The 23,261-nt window shown below is 38.6% G+C and overlaps 1 protein-coding gene across 1 annotated transcript; it reads left to right on the forward strand.

The window, feature by feature from the left end:
- Positions 1-2,875: 2,875 nt before the first annotated feature.
- Positions 2,876-6,887, forward strand: SNAI2 (snail family transcriptional repressor 2). Its single transcript, XM_014069139.2, has 3 exons — positions 2,876-3,401; positions 3,945-4,490; positions 5,856-6,887. Exons 1-3 carry the CDS (start codon positions 3,323-3,325, stop codon positions 6,035-6,037), a joined length of 807 nt encoding a protein of 268 aa, XP_013924614.1. The 5' UTR covers positions 2,876-3,322; the 3' UTR covers positions 6,038-6,887.
- The last annotated feature ends 16,374 nt before the right edge of the window (positions 6,888-23,261 follow it).

Here is a 23,261-nt window from a genome sequence, read left to right on the forward strand (position 1 = left end):
GAAATACAGTATGTGTCAACAATTAATAAGGTAAAGATTCCTCTGCATATGCTACTAGTCATTTCCAGGTCTAGAGGTGGTGCTTATCTCCACTTCTAAGCTGAAGAGCCAGCACTGTCCAAAGACGTCTCGGTGGTCATGTGGCCGGAATGACTAAACACCGAAGGTGCACGAAGCACTGTTACCTTCCCATCAAAGTGATCCATAGTTCCTACTTGCATTTTTTACATGTTTTTGAACTGCTAGATTTGCAGAAGCTGGGACAAGTAACAAGAGCTCACTCCGTTATGCGGCACTAGGGATTTGACCTGCTGACCTTCTGATCAAGAAGCTCAGCATCTTAGCCACTGAGCCACCACAACTCTTCAACAATTACTACTACCCCTTTTTACTAGTAAGATACTGCTGGGGGGAGGTGGATATTGCATCAGTTTTTTTGGGGAAAATCAAGTTGGGATATTTCTCATGGACTGATGTTCTCTGATCACATGAAGTTGCTACTACAACTAAATAATGAAGACCATGCTACACATAGAAGGGGTTCCAGAGTAGGTCTTGCAATGTATCAACCATAGAACACTTCCTATGCCAAAAAAAAACCAATGTATTCCTACCCATGGTTGGCCCTGGGTGTCAAACTGGCAGCCTACGGGCCGGATGCCTTACGCGCAGGCCACGCCCACCCCAGCTTCGTGAAGGAAAAAACATCATGAAACATCACATGATGGCAATGTGATGCCATAAATTTGACATCAGTGCTGTAGGAGGACAGCCATATTTATCTGTGTTAGCAAAAAAATATATGAGGAAGACCCTGGTAGCATTTGTAATAATATGTGTTAATTGGAAAAAGTGCTATCAGACTCATGATGATTGGTTATCCAGGTTCAGTATTGTAAGGCAAATTTCCAGAAGTTCCTTTGGAATATTTCCATTTCACTGTGAATAGTTTTGTCTGGAAAAATGAATTGCACAAAACAAAACAAATTTAAGAGATCAATGGCAAAGAAAGCAGTAGTAAGAAGGAAGGCTTCATAGGGGGCAGGAAATGAAGTAACAGTTTAACAATTGTTATGCAGGAATGGCAGCCTAGAACCAGAAGGAAATTAGTTGAACCACTAAAATAAGTACTCCGGCGTGCTCCTGTTATTTGGACTGCAGCTCCCCCAAAGCACCACTCAGCATAGCCAGTGATAAGGGATTAAGAAAACTATCTGGAGGGCACCAGATTGTTTACTTTACTTTACAACGTCTTGATCGCGTGCATATTTATCTAGAAGAAAACATGCCTAGGAAAGCATCAACAATTTTTTCCTTGATTTCATTGCATCAAAGCAGAAGCCACATTATAACATTATTAAAAAAAATAGTAGCTATCCTGCTTGGTGTTAGCAAACCAATCAAATTTCTTCAGCATAGGTGTGCTTTCAACAACAACAACAATGCAACTTTCTTGGAGTCTGTTAACAGTTGGATCTCTACATGAAAGCAGATTAACTCCACTGCTGCACTTTTTTTGGCATCTCCCAGATAAAGAAGTTATGCAGCTTGACAAAGCACTTTGCTCTACAAGTCTTAACAGAACCACAGAGATTTTTTTCCATATCTGCACTCCAACACCTGTTGCAAAGGAGGCTGGGGTGGTCTCTATACCTTTCCACCTTCTACTTCCACTTTATATTCCTTGATCTACTCACACGTTGAAATAACAGTCTATATAAAAATGCAATTTTAAGGTGAATTAGGAGACATAAAGATAAAGAACTAGAAATAAATTTCAATTATAAACAGAATGGGTATATGATTATATGGCTTAAATGTCATATAATTTGCAGGGAGCATTTCATGAACAAACCCAATTGTGCATCATGTGAGAATGAAGTATTCACAAAGGCACTATATTTTGGGAGAATAGCTCTGGATCTGCCTTCTCTAAGCCTTCCAGATATCCAAAGCCTGCTTCCAACACATCTGGAGGGCACAAGTTTAGAAAAAGCTGAGCCAGGAAAAAAAATGGTATTAGAGGGAGTTGGCTCACTTTCCTCTATTCCACACAGGCTCTCTGGGCTAACTGGAGCATTTGGCTGCACATATTTAATTCTGTGTATTTACAGGAATGACTCAATTTCCTCCAGGAAGGAAATGCAGAATTCCTTGCAGCAAGAAAATTCTAAAATAGAAAGGGCTCCTGTGCCCTCCTTAGCACTTTTGCTTAGAATCAAAAACCAACTGTTTCGAGCAGATTTTCTCCCCAAGTAAGCTATGCCTGCCATGGGGGGTATTTTGCTCAAAGCACAAGGCTTATGCAGACCAGAAGAACCAAGTCTTGTGGGTTTTATCTTAACCCAAAGACATCCAAAATAACACGAATCCAACCTTCTTTATCTTCCGTTACATATCCCTGGCTTCCTTTGGGTTACACCGGGGCTTTTCTGTGATTCAAAAGGCAAGTGTGGGGCATTCCCTTAAGTTATGCCAAAAAAAAATTCAGCGGTTCCCAAAATAGGTTGCACCGCCGTGACAAAGCAAAGCCTCGCTCATTAACGTCTTCTACTGGATCACTAGTAGAAGTCTCCTCTCTGCCCTCCTCTCTTTGCTCAGCCGAGGGAAGCGTTTCTCCTCTACCTTGCCTCGCGCACATCTGGGAGGCAGGCGCGCCGTTGGAAGAAGCTTCGCAGAACTCCGCAGCTCCGGAAGGGCGGGCAAAAAAGGCCCTTACCCTAGGCGCCGCCACACACACACACACACACAGAGAGAGAGAGAGAGAGAGAGAGAGAGAGAGAGAGAGAGAGAGAGAGAGAGAGAGAGAGAGAGAGAGAGAGAGAGAGAGACCCATCTCCTCAAGGAGAATTCGCCCGGGAGGAGCAGGGCAGAGACACTCCAGCGCCTTCCTTGCCTTGCCACTGGAGAGGAGCGTCTTCCTCTCCCCTTTGCAGGCATCACGAAGGGAGGAGTTGAAACTTGATCCAAGTCCTGAGTAACTCCAAGGGATTGGATCTTCCCTCCTAAGAGCCGAGAGAAGTCCCCGGCCCGAAGAAGCTTGAGTTTGTCAAAAGAACATGAGCGAATTCCGGATTGGTTGAAGCGGCGTCCCTGGACCCCTCCCCTCTTGCACCTGATGAGTGGGGTATTTACTGCACTTTTCAAGGACTTCTTTGCACTACATAACTTTTGCTGCTTGGGGCAAACAGAGGAGGAGATGTTCTAGAGGACCAATGTCCCTGCAGTGATTCTTCTCTGTTCTTGCTGCTCAAAAGCTGGAAACCGTTATTCCGCAGCGAGAGGAAATCCGGGAAGGGGGAAGCAGTCCTTGTCTTTCAAAATGCCACGGTCCTTCTTGGTGAAGAAACATTTCAACGCGTCCAAAAAGCCCAACTATAGTGAACTGGATACACATACAGGTAATGCCAGAGGGGAAAATCTGCCTGGAAGCTGGAAATCGGGCTCCGTTTGGGGTAACGGTCATTCTTGAGCTGAACCTCCCAGCCTGTTTGCACCAAAACTGCCCGTGCGTGTGTGCACTTTAGCATACTTTTTCTTCCCCCTGGGCAGTGCTTTCTTTTCGTCCTATTTACAAACATGTCAGCACCAACCTTTTTGAAACGTCTACCTTTTTTTGCTTAACTGCTAAAATTGCATTTGATCTTTGCTGCACAAGAGAAGTTTGGAAACCTAGGAGGATAAGCCCGGATTTTACTGCTGGGTTTCTTGACCAGACTGGGAGAGAACTATGCTTGGACCAAATCGGACCTCCCCCAGTTTATGGTGCACAGTGTAAACGTACATATATGAAGGACTGCATTCCTTGAACTCTCTACATTTTAAACATGTATGTTTGTCAATGACATGGCATTTGCATCACTTCCCATCTGGGTAAGTCTGGGGAGTGTGGCTGTTATCTCCTTCATTTTCTAATGGTTTTCCTCTCTTTGTCTTCCTTCTAGTGATAATTTCTCCATACCTGTATGAGAGCTACCCAATGCCGATAATTCCACAACCAGAAATCCTGAGTTCGGTGGCATACAATCCAATCACAGTCTGGACTACAACTGGGCTGTTGCCTTCCCCCTTACCCAATGATCTTTCTCCTCTTTCTGGATATCCTTCATCTTTGGGAAGAGTCAGCCCGCCCCCCCATTCTGACACTTCGTCCAAAGATCACAGTGGCTCAGAAAGCCCCATTAGTGATGAAGAGGAGAGAATCCAGTCCAAGCTGTCCCACCCCCATGCAATTGAAGCTGAAAAATTTCAGTGTAGTTTATGCAACAAGACCTATTCAACTTTCTCAGGACTTGCCAAACATAAGCAGTTGCACTGTGATGCCCAGTCTAGGAAATCCTTCAGCTGTAAATACTGTGATAAGGAATATGTGAGCCTGGGGGCTCTAAAGATGCACATCAGAACCCACACACTACCTTGTGTCTGCAAGATTTGTGGCAAGGCTTTCTCTCGACCCTGGCTACTCCAAGGACATATCCGGACCCATACTGGTAAGAGGGAAATACGATTTTACACATACTTGGTATACAGCTATCCAATTGTTCTCTGTGTTGACCATATTGACACACTGATTGCTCTTTTTATCTTCTTCAGTTATTGCAATGATATAGACATGGATTCCATTTTGGTTTTTTAGATGTTCAGTGGGCATTTTCTACTCCCCCACTCTTTAAAAAAAACTTTCTTATGTGAGTGGGCCAAATTTTGTCCTGCCATGACAACTTCTAGCTTCTCTGCAAATTTTCAGCAAGGTGTCAAAAGGCAGGGATCCAGCTGGCCATAAAAATGCCTTGGAACATGATCCATGCAGGAATAAGCAAAAAGAAGCAGACACAGAGAGACTAGGAGGCAAACAGATCAAGTTTCCAACAAGAATCTGCACAGTCAAGAGTTGTGCCCAGGCAGTGCATATAGCAAAGCCCATTAGTCAGCATATGAACATAGAAGGGACTTTTTTCCCCTTGAAGATTGTTTAGAAATGAGTTTTTGCTTGAAATCAATTATTTGGTCAGGTAAATGAGTTGAAGACTGCAGTTGTTTCTGTTTTAGGATTGCAGCCTAAAAGGGGATCTTACGTGTAGTTAGCTGGGTTTAAGTCTCTGACCTTAAATTTTATATGATTCTGGATATACAAACAGCACAATTAATCCTAAGACAGAATACTCTCTGATCCTGGTTTATGTAGAAATAACTCTTGTTCATCTCAGATTGTCTTTAACAATTCTAACTAAACTCCCAAAGGCTATAATAATGCAAGGCATACTCATATGGCAGCAAACTCCACCAAGCACAGTCTAAGGTAATTTCCAAAGGCTGTATAGCTATCCAAGCCAACTGAATTCTGCCTTAAATTACATAAATTCAAGCTATGGAGTAGAAGTGAACTGTTCCATTAGGTGCAAACTTTTATTTGTCATGTTTTTTCATGAGACCGTGCAAGTCACATCGTATGTGAATCTATATGGTGGTTGCACAAAAGCAGAATACTGAAGCATTAAATCTGATGGGACCTCTGCCATCCACATCAACAGCATACAAATCACAGCCTTGGGCAGCAAAAGGCATTGCACAGGATACAGTAAATGAATGGAGGAAACATATGGAAATGTTGGGTGGAGCCCAACCTTCAGGGTGCTGGCTGCACCTGCTGAAGTAGAATAGGGTAATGACTTGTCATTCAATGCATCATGATTTTCTGCAAGCTCTGAGTTGCCCACAATGTAAAGAAGAGAACCTCTGATGGCATTTAGAATCCACCCATCTCCTCCTGCTATGCTAATAGTTTGCCCACTTAATATACACATTTCATTATTATAGCATTAAAGTGACTAAATTCCTTCTTCCATTCTTTTCAGGAGAGAAGCCTTTTTCATGCCCTCATTGCAACAGAGCATTTGCAGACAGGTCAAATTTGAGGGCCCATCTGCAGACCCATTCAGATGTGAAGAAATACCAGTGCAAAAACTGTTCCAAAACTTTTTCTCGAATGTCTCTTCTGCACAAACATGAGGAATCTGGCTGCTGTGTAGCTCACTGAGTTTACCTGTTTTTATGCCTTTGCCACAAACTAAAGAGACATCCCCTCCTTTCCATGTATTTGTTCATCTGCTTCCCAAGAGGTGCAAAAAAAGAGAGTTTTATTTCACTTATTTAAGCATGACTTTTATATAATACAAAAGTAACAAGACATATAGAAGAAGATGCAAATGCCAAATTGATTTTTATAAGAATGTATCTCAGTTAAAATGACCATTCCAGCCAAAGTGTCCCAAAGAACCAAAATTTTGCTACATACCAAGTATCACAAATGCTTGTCAGCGTCTTCTACATGAAGTCAGTAAATGTCAAATGTTTTTTAGCATAGTGTGCTTCTTGATGAGTGATCTGAAATGTCTGAAAATTGCATCATTTCAAAGGAACAGAAGAATGTATGTCCAGTTGTTTGCCATGTTTTAACAGAATGTGCCTTTGTAAAACTGCCATGACAAACATTTTTGATGATGATTGCATCATTTACTTGTAACAAAATGTTGGGCTTGTGAACTTATTGTTAAAATGGGAATAAGTGCAAGAGTGAGGGATGTGGGGATAACAATGGATATCTTTAAAGCTTTATTTTCCTAATTGCACAAAGGAAATGCAATACCGTGAGCAACTATCCTCAAATGAGCAATACCATTCAAGTGCCTTTTTATAAAAAAAACATTGATAGCATTGTTTAAGGATGTAGACGTAATGTAAATAATTATATTTTTATATGACTGAATGTGTTCTGAAACAAAATGAAATGTTATCTATTGCAATGTCTATAGGAATCTTGAAAAAGGTGAAGCTAATTGTCTTATATTGTTTTCTAGAATTAATTTTTGTACAATAAACATTTTGGAGTAATATTTATATAGTCTGTCACATTAGATGAAGTTAAGACTCTTGAACAAACTGTATCCTATGATCATATATATAACAGTAGCTCCTGTGTCTTCTATGAATAAGAAATCCCAAGTGGCTTATTGGAGTACTGCTGAGAATATAGATTTAGTCCGTGTGGCCAAAAACATAATCAGGGGCTAAAGTTAAATCTGGCTAATTTACTCATTACTTGGAAAGCTGCTTTGAACAATAAGCTTTGATTTTTCTCTGTTCTTTGGAGGAAAGATGTATAGAATATAACTAGAATGATCATCAAATCTTACATCCCTTCCTCAAGATTTCTGAATTAATCAGAAATATAGTAAAAAAAGCAATGTACAGTATTATCTCTGGACTTCAAGAAAAAGTATGGGCCTAGCTCTACATTAGTCAATCAATGAAGAGAAAGCTTGGCTTCCTTCCAACCATGGAAAGTATTGGTATCCAGTAGAATCTCCTTACCACAGGGAGGCAATAATCTTCAATTATTTCAGCAGCAGCCTCCCAAATTATACAGTTCAATAGAAGTGCCATTCCATCCAAACAGGTGTTCTCTGAAAAACAGGAGGTTGCAGAGGGAAAGGAGGAATTTTAAGCATTGTTTGCATACAGGTGGAAGAACTGTGTGTTTGTGTGTATGTTAACTGAACCCAGTGGTGAGTTTCTAATTTTTTTTAGAACCTCTTCTGTAGGTGTGGCCTGCTTTGTTGGAGTGGCTTGCTGACCATGTGACTGGGTGGGAGTGGCCAACTTGTAAAATGTTGTGAAACTCACTTAACAACGCTCTTGCTTAGCAACCAAAATGTTGGCTCAGAAACTCTGGCATTTGAAGCACACAAGTCTTAAAGCTGTCAAGTTACAAAACCCTTGCACCCCTAACCCTTTAGAAAAAAAATCCCCAGCGGTATTCAAACTTGACAGCTTTAAGACTTGTGGACTTCAACTCCCAGAATTCCCCCTCCAGTCATGTTGGCTCAGGAACTCTGGCATTGAAGTGTGCAAGTCTTAAAGCTGTCAAGTTACAAGACCCTTGCACCCCTAACCCTTTAGAAAAAACCCCAGGTGTGTTCAAACTTGACAGCTTTAAGACTTGTGGACTTCTCTTGTGGAGAATTCCTCCTCTCGCTCTTCATCTTGATGTGCGGACGAGCGGGGGGAGGGAGCTGGAACCGGTTCTAAACAGCACTGTAGATTTGTGGAACCTCTTCTATAGAAGAAGTTAGAACTGGCAGGAACCCACCACTGATTGAACCCCACAGCAAGTGGTAAAATGTTTACCAAACCATCTTAATGGAACCAATGAGATTCCAATGTAAATGTACATCCAAGTTACATGACATGTAACTGTGGGCCTACTTTTTTTCTGCATTTGGCTCTGTCGCTAGACTGAAGCACTGACTATTTGATATGGAAAAGACTAACCATTCAATTCCCCATTTTAAAATTCTATAGCCTTTTTTTAAAAAAACCATAGTTTTTACATATCACATTAAAATGTGTGTTTATAGTTGATAAAATTTATTTTTAGTGAACTGTTATTAAAGGGCAATATTTATGCAATCCAGGATACCTGAGAAATAGTAAATGCTATTTCAATGGTCTTGCAGTAGATCAAAGTTTTTTTTAACCTTGATCACTTTAAGATGGATGGACACCAACTCCCAGAATTCTCCAGCTAGGATGCAGTAGATGGTTATAAAGATATTCCAACCTTTCAAAGTGAATGAAATGGTAACAGTGTTGTAATCTGACCAGGAAATGAGACTAAGTTGTCTCTTATCTATGGTATGCATATTTTTAGGACTCAGGATGAAGCATTACTGTAGTAACATCAGCCTTTCCCAATTAGGTATCTTCCAGATGTGTTGAATTTCAATGTTCAGCCATCTGCTAAGTGAAATTGTGGAAACCAGCATCCAATACCAGACTGGGAAAAGCTGATACAATTTGTACTTTTTGTGCCTGCTATGTGAAATCTCATGGACAAGCACTCTATATATCACTATAGTAGTATTCCTGATTAAATCACTGGAATGATCTGCTGTATGATGTAACCAAACTAAGTTATTTTTAATTACCTGATTTCAGAGGAAGTGGTTTAAGCCTAACTTTCCTCTTTAAAGTAGTGAACATAAACGTGAGCAATCTTTTTTTTTAACTTTTGGTTTAGTTGTGTCTTATGTGCACATTTCTTTAGTACATAAAGGGTTTTTTTTTGTTTTTTTGTTTTTTTTTAATAAATTGTTAAGTCAGGGTAGGAATGAACTTTAGTCCTAAAGCAGCATGTTAGAAATTGCATTTGAAATTATTGGCTAGAATAAAACAATATGCCCAGGAGAAAAAACAAATTTGATGTAAATTACATTCAGTAATTTTATGAAATTTGTTATATAATTACTACAGTATTTTAACTATATTCTCCTTTCTTACCCATTAAAACTTACAGTTTAGTTAAGCATTTTGAACACATGAGGCACAGCAAAAAATAGGGCAGACTCTGAAGGAGAACAAAAATTGCTGTATTCCAGAAAGTTTAAATTTCAATCCCAAGCAGACCCAACCAGCAGCCTGGTGACAATGGATTACATGAACTGTAACCTAAATTTTTTGGAAGATAACACATTCTCTTCCTCTGGGCCATAGGCTGTACCTTTGATTTATGTGATTTTTACAAAAACCTTACAATGTAGACCATTATTATAGGGTTTAAGATGAAATATAATACCATATTTCCTGAAAATAAGACAGGGTCTTATTTTCTTTTGGCCCGCAAAATAAGTGCTTAGCCTTATTTTTGGGGAGGTCTTATTATTTTTTATGTGCAGGAGGCAGTGAGCATGGTCATGCTGCTGTGTTGCAATATCGGGGAGGGCTTATTTTGGGGAGAGTGCTTATTTTAGCGCATGTGCTCAAAAGCCCGATTAGCTGAGAAGGTCTTATTTTGGGGAAAACAGCGTGATATTGGAACTTAACATTGTTTGTAGTAATGGATGTGCTTAACTGATACAATGCACAACTGGGAACATCAATGGAACTACCAATAATCTATTACTTCCAGGTGTATTTCCCAATAGAATGTATCCTGGATATGTTGCTGTCATCAGAGAGGGAAAGAGGAAAAAGGGGGAGGGAGAAGGAGGAGGGAGATGCTTTGGCTACTATTGTAGTGATCCTGACTCATGGGCTAATCACAAGAGACATCAACTGCCAGTGAAATAGTGGCTGCAAAACCCCTGGGAACCCCCAGCAAAACCTTAAGGAGTTAGATACATCATAAGCAGTTACAAACAAATGAATTCCCCCACCCCACCCCAATGTACCAATTGGACTAGGATTTCCAGGATCTGATGTTGTCACTGTGATACAACAAATGCCATTAGCAAATCCTGTATCGGAAGTACAAAATAACATTTTGACATACCCTCGATCAAATTACACACCATGAATGAGTCAGGACTGTGGCATCTGCTCTGCAGGGCTTAAAATGATAGGGGGAAAAGTAGGTCAGTAAGTAAAGTTGATGAGACTGAAAGCAAGCATCTGGTTTAATAGGATGGCATTTCATTACAATCACTTTTCTGATCTTATTGACCCTTTCAACAGATATTATACCATCTCCATTTGTTAGAATATTGGACTGGCAAAGGAAAAGAAAATACTTACTTACTTACCAACAAATATATCAGTATATTTTAACCGCTTACTTATTATTACAAACTGTGTATTTGTCAAAGCAGGAAGGATTCTGGTATCCACCAGTCATTTTCATTTATTTTAATGAGATAAAGCATTATTACGTTTCAACCTTTAAAAAAAAGGGGGGGGGCTGATATGGCAAGGTGGCTGTTTATGTGACATGCACACATAGCACAGTGTACAAATTTTATTTTTGCTCTTCTACCACAATCAGTCTGCAATCAACTCATTAAACTGGTGGTGGTTCTTCTGGTCTCTCCCACCAAAGCTAAGTGAGACTGAAACAGTACTTCAAAATGAAAAGAATAGCCTCCTGTGATATCAAAAGCTTGTCCCTGTTTAAATGGGTTTTAGTTGAATGAAAATGCAACTTTTGATGATTTAAACCAGTGCTTGAGTGTAAAATCATGAATGCCTGCAAACGAAGCTTCTGTTTGTTCTACCAAATCCCAGGTCTCTGTCAGCTGGACCAGCCTTTGCAATATCAGGTCACAAGTCTCTAGCATTAAACCAATGTTTGCTGTATGAAATCATAAACCTTTGCCACTAAATATCCTGCTTTTTTCTGAGAGCTCAAGTAGCTTCTATGGGACTCCTATCCTCGAAGCAACAACCCCATGAAATGTGTGGCTCGGAATTTCCCCTGGGCTTTCCATCGCCAAGTGAGAACTTGAATCTGGTCTCACTGCTCAGAAGATATCAAGTAAAACATACCATAAAATGAAGAAAGGACAATGTAATAACATTTAATGCCAGCATTGAAAGGTTTGTTTTGCTTTGCTTCTTATGTTTGACGGTTCTAATCCTGGAGTTTCCTGGAGTGCAAGGAAAAAAACAAACTTGCCTCTTGAAAATAAACTGCCTTTTTAGTTGTCAAGCAACTAAAGTTGTCTAAATCAGTATTTCTCAACTTCAGCAAATTTCAAATGTGTGCATTTCGACTCCCATAATTCCCCAGCCTGGCTGAGAAATTATGGGAACTCCAGTCCAAACATCTTTTAACCTGTTGAGGTTGAGAAACACTGGTCTAAAATAGAGGAGGCTCCCTTTCCTCTCCCCCCCAAAAACTCTTGAAAATAAATTGATAGCCAGTGAAATTGTTCTAAAATTATGGGGAAGTTGTCTACAAAGTTCATTCTGAACAAAAGTCTATACTTTTCATCAGTTGTGCTTTTGATTTGTTTATTATTAATATACTGCCTTTATTATTTTTACAAATATCTCAATAGCAATAGCAATAGCAGTTAGACTTATATACCGCTTCATAGGGCTTTCAGCCCTCTCTAAGCGGTTTACAGAGTCAGCATATTGCCCCCAACAACAATCCGGGTCCTCATTTTACCCACCTCGGAAGGATGGAAGGCTGAGTCAACCCTGAGCCTGTGAGATTTGAACAGCCGAACTGCAGAACTGCAGTCAGCTGAAGTAGCCTGCAGTGCTGCATTTAACCACTGCACCACCTCGGCTCAAAGCAGCAAACATATCCAATGCACCTTCCTTTTCCTATTTTTCCCACATCAACCAACCTGTGAGGTGGGTTGTGCTGAGAGACAGTGACTGGCCCAAAGTCACCCAGCTGGCTTTCTAACATAACCTCACTCAGAGTATTCTAAGTAAGCAGTGATTAAGGGATGAATCTTAGTCCTTAGCTCTTCCTTCTCCAAGAAAAGATACAACTGACACACTAGATGAAGCTAGGGCAAAGCATCCTTGCCTACCATCACAACACGACTTCTCCTGGATCTAAGATGACCTACAGTGTAGATAACTGATATTTCAGAAATTAAATAGTCCTATTGCAAAGAGGTTATATCTCAAAGGCCAAGTTACATTATCTATTCAGCAATGAGACTCATGATTTTTACACACACCCATATCCTGCCCTGGGTTTAGGCAAAATTGAAGGACCACTTTAGCTAAACATTTAACATGATGATGCTAAACATGTGTATGTGTCTCAGTAACTTTGCCTTGGAATTTCTATTTTACTCCCTTTTTTAGAGTTTGGAGTTAAGCTGCAAGGTTTTTTTTTTCCTAAGAGACCAAAGAGGTTGATTCCAGGCTGTTCTGTGCCTCAACTGACATAAACCTCTTGTCCCAATGATCGACTCAGATTGGATCCCTCAGCCTTATCCTAGGACACATATATTTGCCTTCATTTGTCATGAGTTGTCTTGTCTGTGACTCAGATGTTCTCATACAATCCACTTTCTATGAGTGTTTCATCAACTGGGCAAAATGGTTGCTTCCTGAAGCATGAAGCTGCCTTAAGTTTTAAAAGCTTCATCATGGAGAAAAAACTGATACAGCTAAAGAACCAGTACCTGTTAAGTAGACTGAGGCAATTCCCCAAGGATACAAACTTACAGAAACATAAAAGGATAGCAATTATTTTTCTTACTCTATTACTATTGCTAGGGATGGAAAATGATATTTGGGGAAGCTGCCTCATATGAGAAAAAAAGTCCTTTGATTCTTTGTGTGATGCTATTCACTGCTCCATCTCATGCAAGAAAAAAAAATCTTGGGCCAGCCCTGCCAACAATTAGGATGCTTCCCCGAAGATGGAGAAAAACAAAGCACAGCAAGATAGATCCTGGAGGAGGGAAATGCTTCCAGGTTACCAGCTTCTCCACAATCTTTAAAGCTCAACATTTTCTATTTGTAGGCTAGCTGGGGCAGCTTTAGTAAATTCCTATCAGATTATGCTGGAGACATCAACATCCAAAGCAAGGTCACAGTTCAGAATGGAGATCTTGTTTGGACACGTTGAAGGTAAGATTTGGGTGAGTCATAAAGGCAAACAGATCACAGAAGCAGCTGTAAATCTGGATGTAGGTAAAAGAGAAATGTCATGAGCAGAAGAGACTGCAGAAGATCATGCTGTTTCCCAATAGAAAGTGTATAGTACTGAGATTTTGTCAATCATTTTATGAGCCCATGTACTTTATCACAGACTAAGACAATGTTAGCAACTTGAAGATATATGTACTTCAATTCTTAGAAGCATGCTGGCTAAGAATGCTGAGGAATGCTGGGAGTTGAAGTCCACACATCAAGTTGCCAAGATTGAAAACATTGGAACCAATGGGAATTTAGAATTATGAGTGCAGAAGATGAGTGCATCCATGAAATGGTTATCACAAGAATAATCAATTACAAAACATCCATTTATTAGAAGGAGAACTAGAGTCTTTGTCTCCCTTTTAGCTCACTGAAGCAGCTCAAAGTCAATCCTGTACATTATTACGTAGGACAACTTTGTATTGCTTTTTAAAACAAAAGAAGCAACAGAGGAGTTTGGGGCATACCAATATTGATGGCTGTAGTTAGCACATCTCCTTCCCCACCATAGTTAGTTATCAATAACAGGATGGATTGAATCAATAAGAACTAATGACTTAAATAAATGAGTTGTGTTGCAGCCCAGAAGAAAATGTCAAAGGACTCCAAAGATTCAAACTTTAGGGCTACCACTAATCCAGTGGTGGGTTTCAAAAATTGTTGGAACCTACTCTGTGGGTGTGGCCTCCTTTGTGGGAGTGGCTTGCCACCCATGTGACCGAATGGGAGTGGTTTGCCGCCCATGTGACCGGATATGAAATTATGAATTAGTACTTAGGTCGGTCCAAGTAGCTATTCAGAAACTCTGGCATTGAAGCATGCAAGTCTTAAAGCTGTCGAGTTACAAGATCCTTGCCAGTGGTGGGTTTCAAAAATTTTTGGAACCTCTTCTGTAGGTGTGGCCTGCTTTCCGGGTCCACTGGTGGAACCTCTTCTAACTGGTTCAGTAGATTTGACGAACCGGTTCTACCGAATAGGTGCGAACTGGTAGGAACCCACCTCTGCACTAATCAAAAGCAAAACTATTTTGGTTAAATACACCCCATCTAGTGAATTATCTCTTTCTCAACATACCACATACATGGCAGTACACAAACATCAGAGTAATTTCCAGTATGTCTTTTCCCCCCAACCATATAAGAGAAACTGAAGATTGGGAAACATTACACGGCAGTAAAGTTCTTTTTCCATCTCATCCTCATGCAAAATCTGGGAAATATTCAAAATGATGCATTCATCTTACTCCAGGAACGGAGTGAAGCACTTACCATTGGCAAAGCCACACTTTAAAGTACAAATCAGTTCCTTATTTATTTTCATGTTTAACACTGTACTGAGAACTAATAAATAGGAATTTGAAATGACATAGGAGAGCACAGAAATAAGGCTTTGTGGTTGAAGACTAATTCATGAGATGACGAAAGCAGAAAAAGATGAATTTTATCTGTCTGCCACTTTATTTTCCTCATGACTGAGGAGATCAGCCATATGTTGTAACACCTTTGCAATAACTCTTACTGACTGCTATGACCTTTGCTGCTTAGCTGGGCTGATTAACTGCAGATTTCTTAGTCCTAATCTCAGCTGACAGGCCAGATCAAATGATTCTGTTTTGTTATTTCTTTCAGACCAAAAATTGGACAATGACTGTTTATATTTCCTTTTTTATGGGACAAAAAAAAGAGAAAATGGTAAAGAATATTTTAAACCAACTTTTCCTTTTTTTAAAAAAAGGATAAAAGTCAGTAACAGGAGGCATAATAATGTTTTGAATTTTTAGTACATTTACAATTCTAAAATCTTATATTGTACCTATTTAGTATATTCATAACACTCAATCCTGTGCTCATCTACTTACTATAGATTTATTCACACAATTGGATTCAGATTAACTCTTTTGTGAATGAAAGATATATTTTCATTCCATGAAAAAGTCCATTAAAGGATATTTCCACTGGGTTAGGGAAACAAGGAAATAAGTGATCTTCTCCAATTAATTATAACGGTCCCTTACTATGTTATTCTAGTTCTCCATACTGTACTCCAAATTAGTTTTTCAAGGGATAGAAGTTATAGGAGGAATGAGGAATTGAAAATACAGTACTATCTATGTGATTCCTTTTTCCTACTATTAGCAGAATCTTGTTTCTTGAGATCTAACCTGTACATAGTCCTAAGGAACTGACTGACTGACTGACTGACTGTTTATCTTGTGCCTTTCAGTCAGTTTTGGCTTCTGGCAATAGTCAAGTCCATGGAGTTTTTCTCAGCAATATTTTCTGAAGTACTTTGCCATTGCCTTCTTCCTAGGGCTGAAATTTACTGGCCCAACATCACCCAGCTGATTTCATGCCTAAGGTGCAATTAGAATTTATGATATCCTGTTATCCATCTAAGGTGCCTTTAACCACTACCATCAAACTGGCTCAGTAGTGTCACATAATAGTCTTGATACACAGTGTCAACAGCATCAAAGCAGAGAATGGAAAACATGCATAGTGTCGAAAACAAGAATCAAAAATAGCTTTTTTCCTTCTCTCAAATATTACCAAAGTTGTCATCTGAAATTAAATTTAATGAGATTTAGGATAGCTAAAAGGAAATAGTTTTCAATGCATTGAATTAAACTATTAGCTCTATGATTTAATCAAGATTCTTGATGCTGCTAATCAAATGTGGTCTGTAATCATTAGAATACAGAAAGTAATTGCAAATAAAATTTGGATATTATCAGATGAATAGTACTCTCCTTAGTTATTAAAAGATAATATTTTAGAATATCTCTTTTCAATCTGATTCTTGTCCTCTATAAATTTGCCTGCTAATTCTTGATGGCTTGGAAGCTCTCAGAATATGTTCAGTTTCCAGGAATATATTTACCAGAGGAATATAGTGGGATAACTATTTTCATGAAACACAGGTTGTTTTAACTATTTCTTTAGAGATACCATTAAGCTCAGTTCACTGAAATTTTTAGTACCCTGAACTTTCATACAATACTCAGGTTAGAACTCATGATTTCTTTTCAATACAAAAGCACCTAAAGGAGAGTGCAGAGTTTCCAGAAAAAAGAATACAAGAGTTATTGCTGTGATGCTGACCAATTCCTCTTCTACAGCCGAAGCTACTTGCATTTTAAAAAAATATTATTTAAGGCTGACAGATAATTTTGACATCTGTGTTCTAAGGGCCATCAAATTCTCCCTTTGCACATAGTACACCAAGATCTCCTTCTCTATAATCTTTTGAATGGAATTCAAGTCAAGCCAGAAAAATTATCTGGCTATTTTTGTAAGTCCCATTGGATTTATCAGTGGGATTTTCCCCCATCCTTTCTCTTTGCAACATGCTCATATTCTTTATCTCAGATGATCTTGCAACAGACTGATACAAATGCTATTCTAAAATTAATCCTGATGTAAGCATCTCCACTACAGTCAAATTTGACCTGCATTTGAAAAAGTTCCACCTTTTAAGATCACAGAATGAAACTTATCAGTTCTGTGTTCCCAATATTTGGTCTGGATTTAAAGGCAGAGCTATTCATCTCTATAATCTATGTGTATCCTTTGCTTAAAACTCTGTGAACATCATCCAGAAACCACAAAGAGGGGATAACATTGGTTAGAAATGTTATAAGCCAGACCTTTCCTCTCCTTTGCATATTTACAGTTAATGAAAAACTCTTATTGTAGCTTTTGATAGGAAGTATATGCTGGACAGTATTAGGGATGGAATGTCACATGCTTAATAAATTTCAAGATAGGATGAGAACAACTTCCTGTGTTCCCAAAATTATAGCAGCAAATAATGAAAACATCTCCCTTGTTTTTCCTTCCAGCACAATTTCCTGGCAAAATGTAAGCTCTACATTCAAATCCCACAAACAGTGGAAAGAGGCAGGATAATGTAATAATTTTAACTATCTCTATCCCTCCCCAGTCTTTCTTCCAGGCTTTATAACATCCCTTTTAATCAACTGCATTACAGAGAACATTATTCTGATTATAGTATATAATTTATTTGCCATTCAAAAGCCCTAGATTAATGGTGTAGTTACAGAATGTTTTGCCTTTGGTAAAGATATCAGAAAGTCCCTTTTATTTCTAGGCTTTAATACATGAAGAAAACGTTGCTATTTCAATTACAGAAAACGGAAGATTTTCAAGACATTATACGTTTTTGGTGATCCTATTGCCTTTTTTATTTTTGCAACATGCAACACTCATGCTATTGTATCACATATATTTTTTATTTCCAGATAAAAGGAGATCTCCAAGGGGAAAGACAGCTGATGTTGCCAGGCTGAAAAGCATTTCAATCTGACCTGGCTACTTTGCCTGCGGTGTTGCAATCTATGAGGAGGCCATAACGTCTAAAACCTGCTGATTTAAGAATAATTGGTCAGCATGATGCTGCTGTGACCAACAAATGGAACAAATAAAATTATCCTCCATTTCAGTACAGTGATTGTTCTGTCCCACTGCATGACTCCATGAATCCCCTAGAGGAATGGACTGGCTTATAATAAACAATTTGTTTCCTAGGTTCCTTTTCCAGTAGCTGCAGGGTAGTAAGCAGAAGACAATACCAGCCTCTGTTGACTTTGTTTATGCCTCTTTTTATTGGTAGATTTCAGTGGTGGGTAAAGTTTTGTTATGAACATCAGGTTATACATTTTTCAGGATTCAAACATTCAGTATGTTACAAAAGTGATAATACATTGGCATAATCACGGTTCACTTACAGAAAAAAAAAGGAAAAGAACAAATGTTTTTTTTAACCTGATAATGTACAAGGACCTACCCAAGGTGCGAACAGCTATGGATGTTTGCATTCAGAAGCGTTGCTGGTTACAGTGATTTACTTATTTACTATCTTCAAATTATACTTTATACTTTAACAATGCTAAAATTATTTTTCTCTTTTTACAAAAGTTTGACACTATCAAGCTTCTGTTTAATACTGCAGCATCCATGCCATCTTCACTGATTTGTCTGATATAAGTCCTAATTATAAATTAGATTCTGGAATAAACAGTATTAGTGTAAACAGAATCAAAATTGTAACTGCATCCCTACAAAGGTTGAGCCTTGTTAGAATCTATATATAAGAATATGCCAATGCATTGTCTTTTTTAAAAAACACAATTTGTCAGCTTCTGTGTCCACTTAACATAAATATATTGTATTGATTTATCTTGGTCCAACCTTGAAAAGTACAACTCAAAGTAATTTCAATTGCAGAGAGAGAATTGAAATGCATATTAGGATGACTCTAAGCAAAATGTAACTCGGGATCTCAATTTCTTTAGTGTAGTTTCCTCACAAAGGAATCTGGCTATCAGTGAGATCAGGGAGGAAGTGCTTGTAGAGAGTCACTCCCACCAGGGAGTTTTATCTACAGTGACTCTATAATCACCTTTCTCAGGGATACCCCTACTTGCCTCATGGCTTTGCACTGCTGTCTCCCCACTGGTTCTCACAAGACCATTAAAAACCTGGCCATTTGATAATGTTTAAAGAAAATATTAGACTAAGCTTGCTCCTGGTAGATGGGCCATCTACTACTTTTGGGGGGGAGGAGTCTTATGCACTGCTGTTTCCATGGTTTTCTTACTTGTGTACCATTCAGAGTCAGCTTGGAATGTAGTGGGATAGAAATTTTAGCAATAAATAAAAGGCAGCAGCCAAGACTTGAGTTGTTGAAGGGGGAAAGATACACGGGTCCATGTTTCACACAATTTATTGACATACCATATAATTAAGCAAATGAACCTATAATTCTGTTGGTAATTGTATAGTACTTCCATAGAATCCTACATTAGTGAGCTATTGTATGGCATATCTGAATACTATTTGTAATTATAACCTTGTTACAAACTGAAGTCTTTAAAAAGAAAAGCACTGCAATATGATAATATTTAACAACTCTCAAATATCTATTAGAAACTCAAGAAATTATTTGATAAGTGAAATTATTAATGAATATACAGTGCAAAACATTCACACACATATACTGTACTTATAGATATAGGTATAGGTATACATATACACACAGATTAATCTCTTTCTTTAGATCAGAGGTAGGTTGCTACCGGTTTGGGCAAACCGGTAGTGGAATTTGGGACTGTGTCACCAAACCGGTAGGGACAGCAGGCTGGCCCAGCCCCCGGACCAGTTCCCCAGTCATCCATGCCTTTGCTGGAATGTTTTTTTAGTCATTTTTAATGTGCTGCACATGTATAGAACAGTTTACAGACAACTGTACATGTGCAAGCAATGTGAGATGGGCATGCACGAAGTGAACCGGCAGTAATGTCGGTAGCAACCCACCCCTACTTTAGATACATAGTTTTGTTGGTTCCTGCTCAACTCAAACAAGATAATCACACTGATACCTTAAATGTCAGAATTAGGATAATATAATTATCCTAATAGTCAAATTCTTGGTTTTAATATGGCCTGCTGTATTTCCGTGTGGCAAAGAAATAGTCACATTATTTTCAGTAATTATTTTACTTAAGGCATAACCATATGACTCTCATAAAACTTTATTTCCTGATCTGTAATATTTTAAAAAGTGGGACATGATGTTCATGCAACAGAAATGACATATTCTTGACAAAGATCTATACAGCTAATGTGGAGTAGACACCATTAATTATACTGCAGTGCCTATTTTCCTTCTTCAGTCCTACTAAACTATCTCATTGTGTTAGACTATTAATGGAAGAGGGTTGATCAAAGAACATCAGGAGTATTTATATTTCTAGCAGGTGTACTGAAGGCACACAACTAATGCCAGACACCCAGCTAAAGTAAGCAGGGATCTATTAGAAAATACTACAGATGAGTGATTGCTTTAATAACAATGGCAAAGGCATCAGCTTATACCACATAGGGGAAGCATGGTAGTATTTTACCAAGAAAACTACATGGATTGACCATATAAAAACTTTGATAATTTAGTTGGTGATTGTGCGTCCCTTGGCATGCATGGCTACTTGGTATCAGAGCAATAATGGAGCTTATCATGTAGATAGATTAAAAGTTTTGGGATGTCTAATTGCTAATGTTGCAATGTAGAAAAATAAAATCCAAAATTGCAAAAATAGAATCACAGTGGAATATAAGAAGCATGACATTCACTTAACACAGTGAAAGATGAAATTAATTAAATTGAAACCTTTGACATCCTAGTCACCAGCAATTTGAAGTGGACTGGAGTTGGAGACTCTCAGTCAGAAGTTTACCGTATATAGTTTATTAGTCTAGACAAAATATAAAGAAAGAATGGTAGGGTTTTTATAATAACAATGGATATAATAAAGTCTTGGCTACAATGAAGTTAATGACCCAATAGTATCAATTAAGCTTCACAAACAACACTTTAATATGATGGTTATCCACATTTATGCTCCAACCATTGATGCAGAAGAAAAAGCTAAAAAGTTTTATTAGCAAGTTCAATCTGAAACTGATAGAACAGGCAAACAAGATGTGCTGCTTATGATTGAAGACTAAAATGCCATAGTTGGGAACAGTAAGAAAAAAAATGCACTGAATTGCATGATTTAGGAAGCAGAAATGAAGCAGAAGAATGACATACTGGATTCCATGAATCCAATTATTTACTTATTACAACCCAGTCTCAAATAACCAAAATAATATCTATATACATGCGCATCACCCAATGGATTACACCCAGGGACATGCAGTCAGGGGAGGCAGGGGAGGCAGAGCCTCACCACTGTCATCATGAAAAGAAAAAAAATGTAAAAGGAAAAAGGCAAGAGCTGAGGTCAGGCTGAGCTAGTTGCTGCCAGAGTCACCATGGATGACTCTGCTTAGTGCTTAACTGTTTAAAAAAGCCTCTTAAAAATACACCCTCTACAGGAGGAGGCCGGAGAACAATGTGCCTCATCTACATCAGGAATTTTTTGGCTTTTAACCCTTGCTTAACTCTGCTCGAGTGATCATAAAACGCCAGACTAGTGCCCTCTACAGGAGGAGGCAGGAGAATGACGTGCCTCACCTAGTCTGGCGTTTTATGATCACTTGAGCAGAGTTAAGCAAGGGTTAAAAGCTGAAAATTCCTGATGTAGATGAGGCACATTGTTCTCCGGCCTCCTCCTGTAGAGGGTGTATTTTTAGAGGCTTTTTAAAACAGTTAAGCACAGTCATCCACGGTGACTCTGGCAGCAACTGAGGTCTGGCTCAGCCTGACCTCAGCTCTTGCCTTTTTCTTTTTACATTTTTTTTCTTTTCATGATGGCAGGCAAGAGCAGAGTTGAAATCCTCTCTGAAACAGCTGGAAAAGGTACGTGTGGGTCAGAGGGAGGGGGAGGAATTCAAACTTCATCCTCAAGTGTAGATCCCTCCCCAAGTGTAGTGTGATTGCAGGCAGAGCCATGTTGCCTTTTCAAACACACACACACACACACACACACACACACACACACACACACACACACACAGCTGGATAAAACTATATAAGCCCAGCTTCACTGATTACAAGTTTGAAAAGGCAACGTGGCTCCGCCTGCAATCAAAGGCTCGGATAGGCTCCAATCCAACTTCTGTGTTTGGGTTTGTTTGAGAGAGAGTGAGTGAGAGAGGGAAGGAGATAGTCCAATCCAACTTCTCTCTGTGTCTGTTTGAGAGAGGGGGAGGGAGGGAGAGAGGGAGGAATGAGGGGGAGGGAGAAGAAAAAGAATGAAGGAAACTTTTTTGCAAAGGAGAAAAATAAATGCTGTCGCTTTAAATTGGAACTGAGCATGCCTGGCTGTGGAATTCTGGGAGTTGAAGTCCACAACTCTAAAAAAATTGCTGCCTCACCAGCCATAAACCACACCGCACGTCACTGGATTACACAGAAATCAATTTGATGATATTATTGGTAAAAGGAGTTGGAGGAACTCATTTATCACCACAAAGATGTGTCAGATATTGATTGTGGAACAGATCACAACTTGTTCATGTACATGTTCTGTGTCATTCTAAAATGGCAGTTACTATAATATGATCTTGAGCACATATCCATTATTTTCAAAGAAAACAATAGGAATGGCATGGACATCCATAACCTCTATAACAGGGAATCAGATGAAGTGTGGAATGAAATAACTGGTCTTTGATCATAAATAAAAGAATTTCATTTTGGTTTTAAATCAAAAAAGTTGTTAAAAATTAATATGAAAAGAGTCTGATAGACAACGGGACAGAAGAAAACAAATTTAATATTTAAAAATGGTGGAGAGTTCCAAAAAGAAAAAGGAAGACAAAGCCAAGAAAAACAAATATGTCAGGAAAACCTTAACAAAGAGGTTTATAGAAGTTATAAGATACAAGAAGCAATATTACAATAACATTTGTAAAGATGTTGAAAATAGAAAAACAAGGAAAGTTTTTCAAAAGATCTCTGTATTCAGGAGTTTAGCATTCCAATTCAAGAATGGCATCTGAATTGGAACACTATCTGCCCATTGGGCAAATAGTAACTGGTTAAAAAATGGTGAAAGGAGTATATGCAAATTCTGTACCCTAAAGATGTCAACATCCAAGGAGACCAGAAGATATCCCCCATCTATAAGAAATTATAGCATTAAAAATATGACATTTGATTAGCACTCAGTAAATTTTAAATTAAAATTCTACAGAAATTGATGGAAACTTTACAGATATATGGCAATTTATGAACTATGTAAAGAAATATGACAAGCAACAGAAGAAAATCAATAAAATTCTAACCAAACTACACCACCAAATGTGAGAAACAAACTATGCCAGCAAACTGAAGAGGTAAATCTA

The sequence above is a fragment of the Thamnophis sirtalis genome, unplaced genomic scaffold (assembly GCF_051295495.1).
Source record: "Thamnophis sirtalis isolate CommonGarterSnake01/CBP01778 unplaced genomic scaffold, rThaSir2_p1.2 scaffold_2, whole genome shotgun sequence".
NCBI classification, from domain to species: domain Eukaryota; kingdom Metazoa; phylum Chordata; class Lepidosauria; order Squamata; family Natricidae; genus Thamnophis; species Thamnophis sirtalis.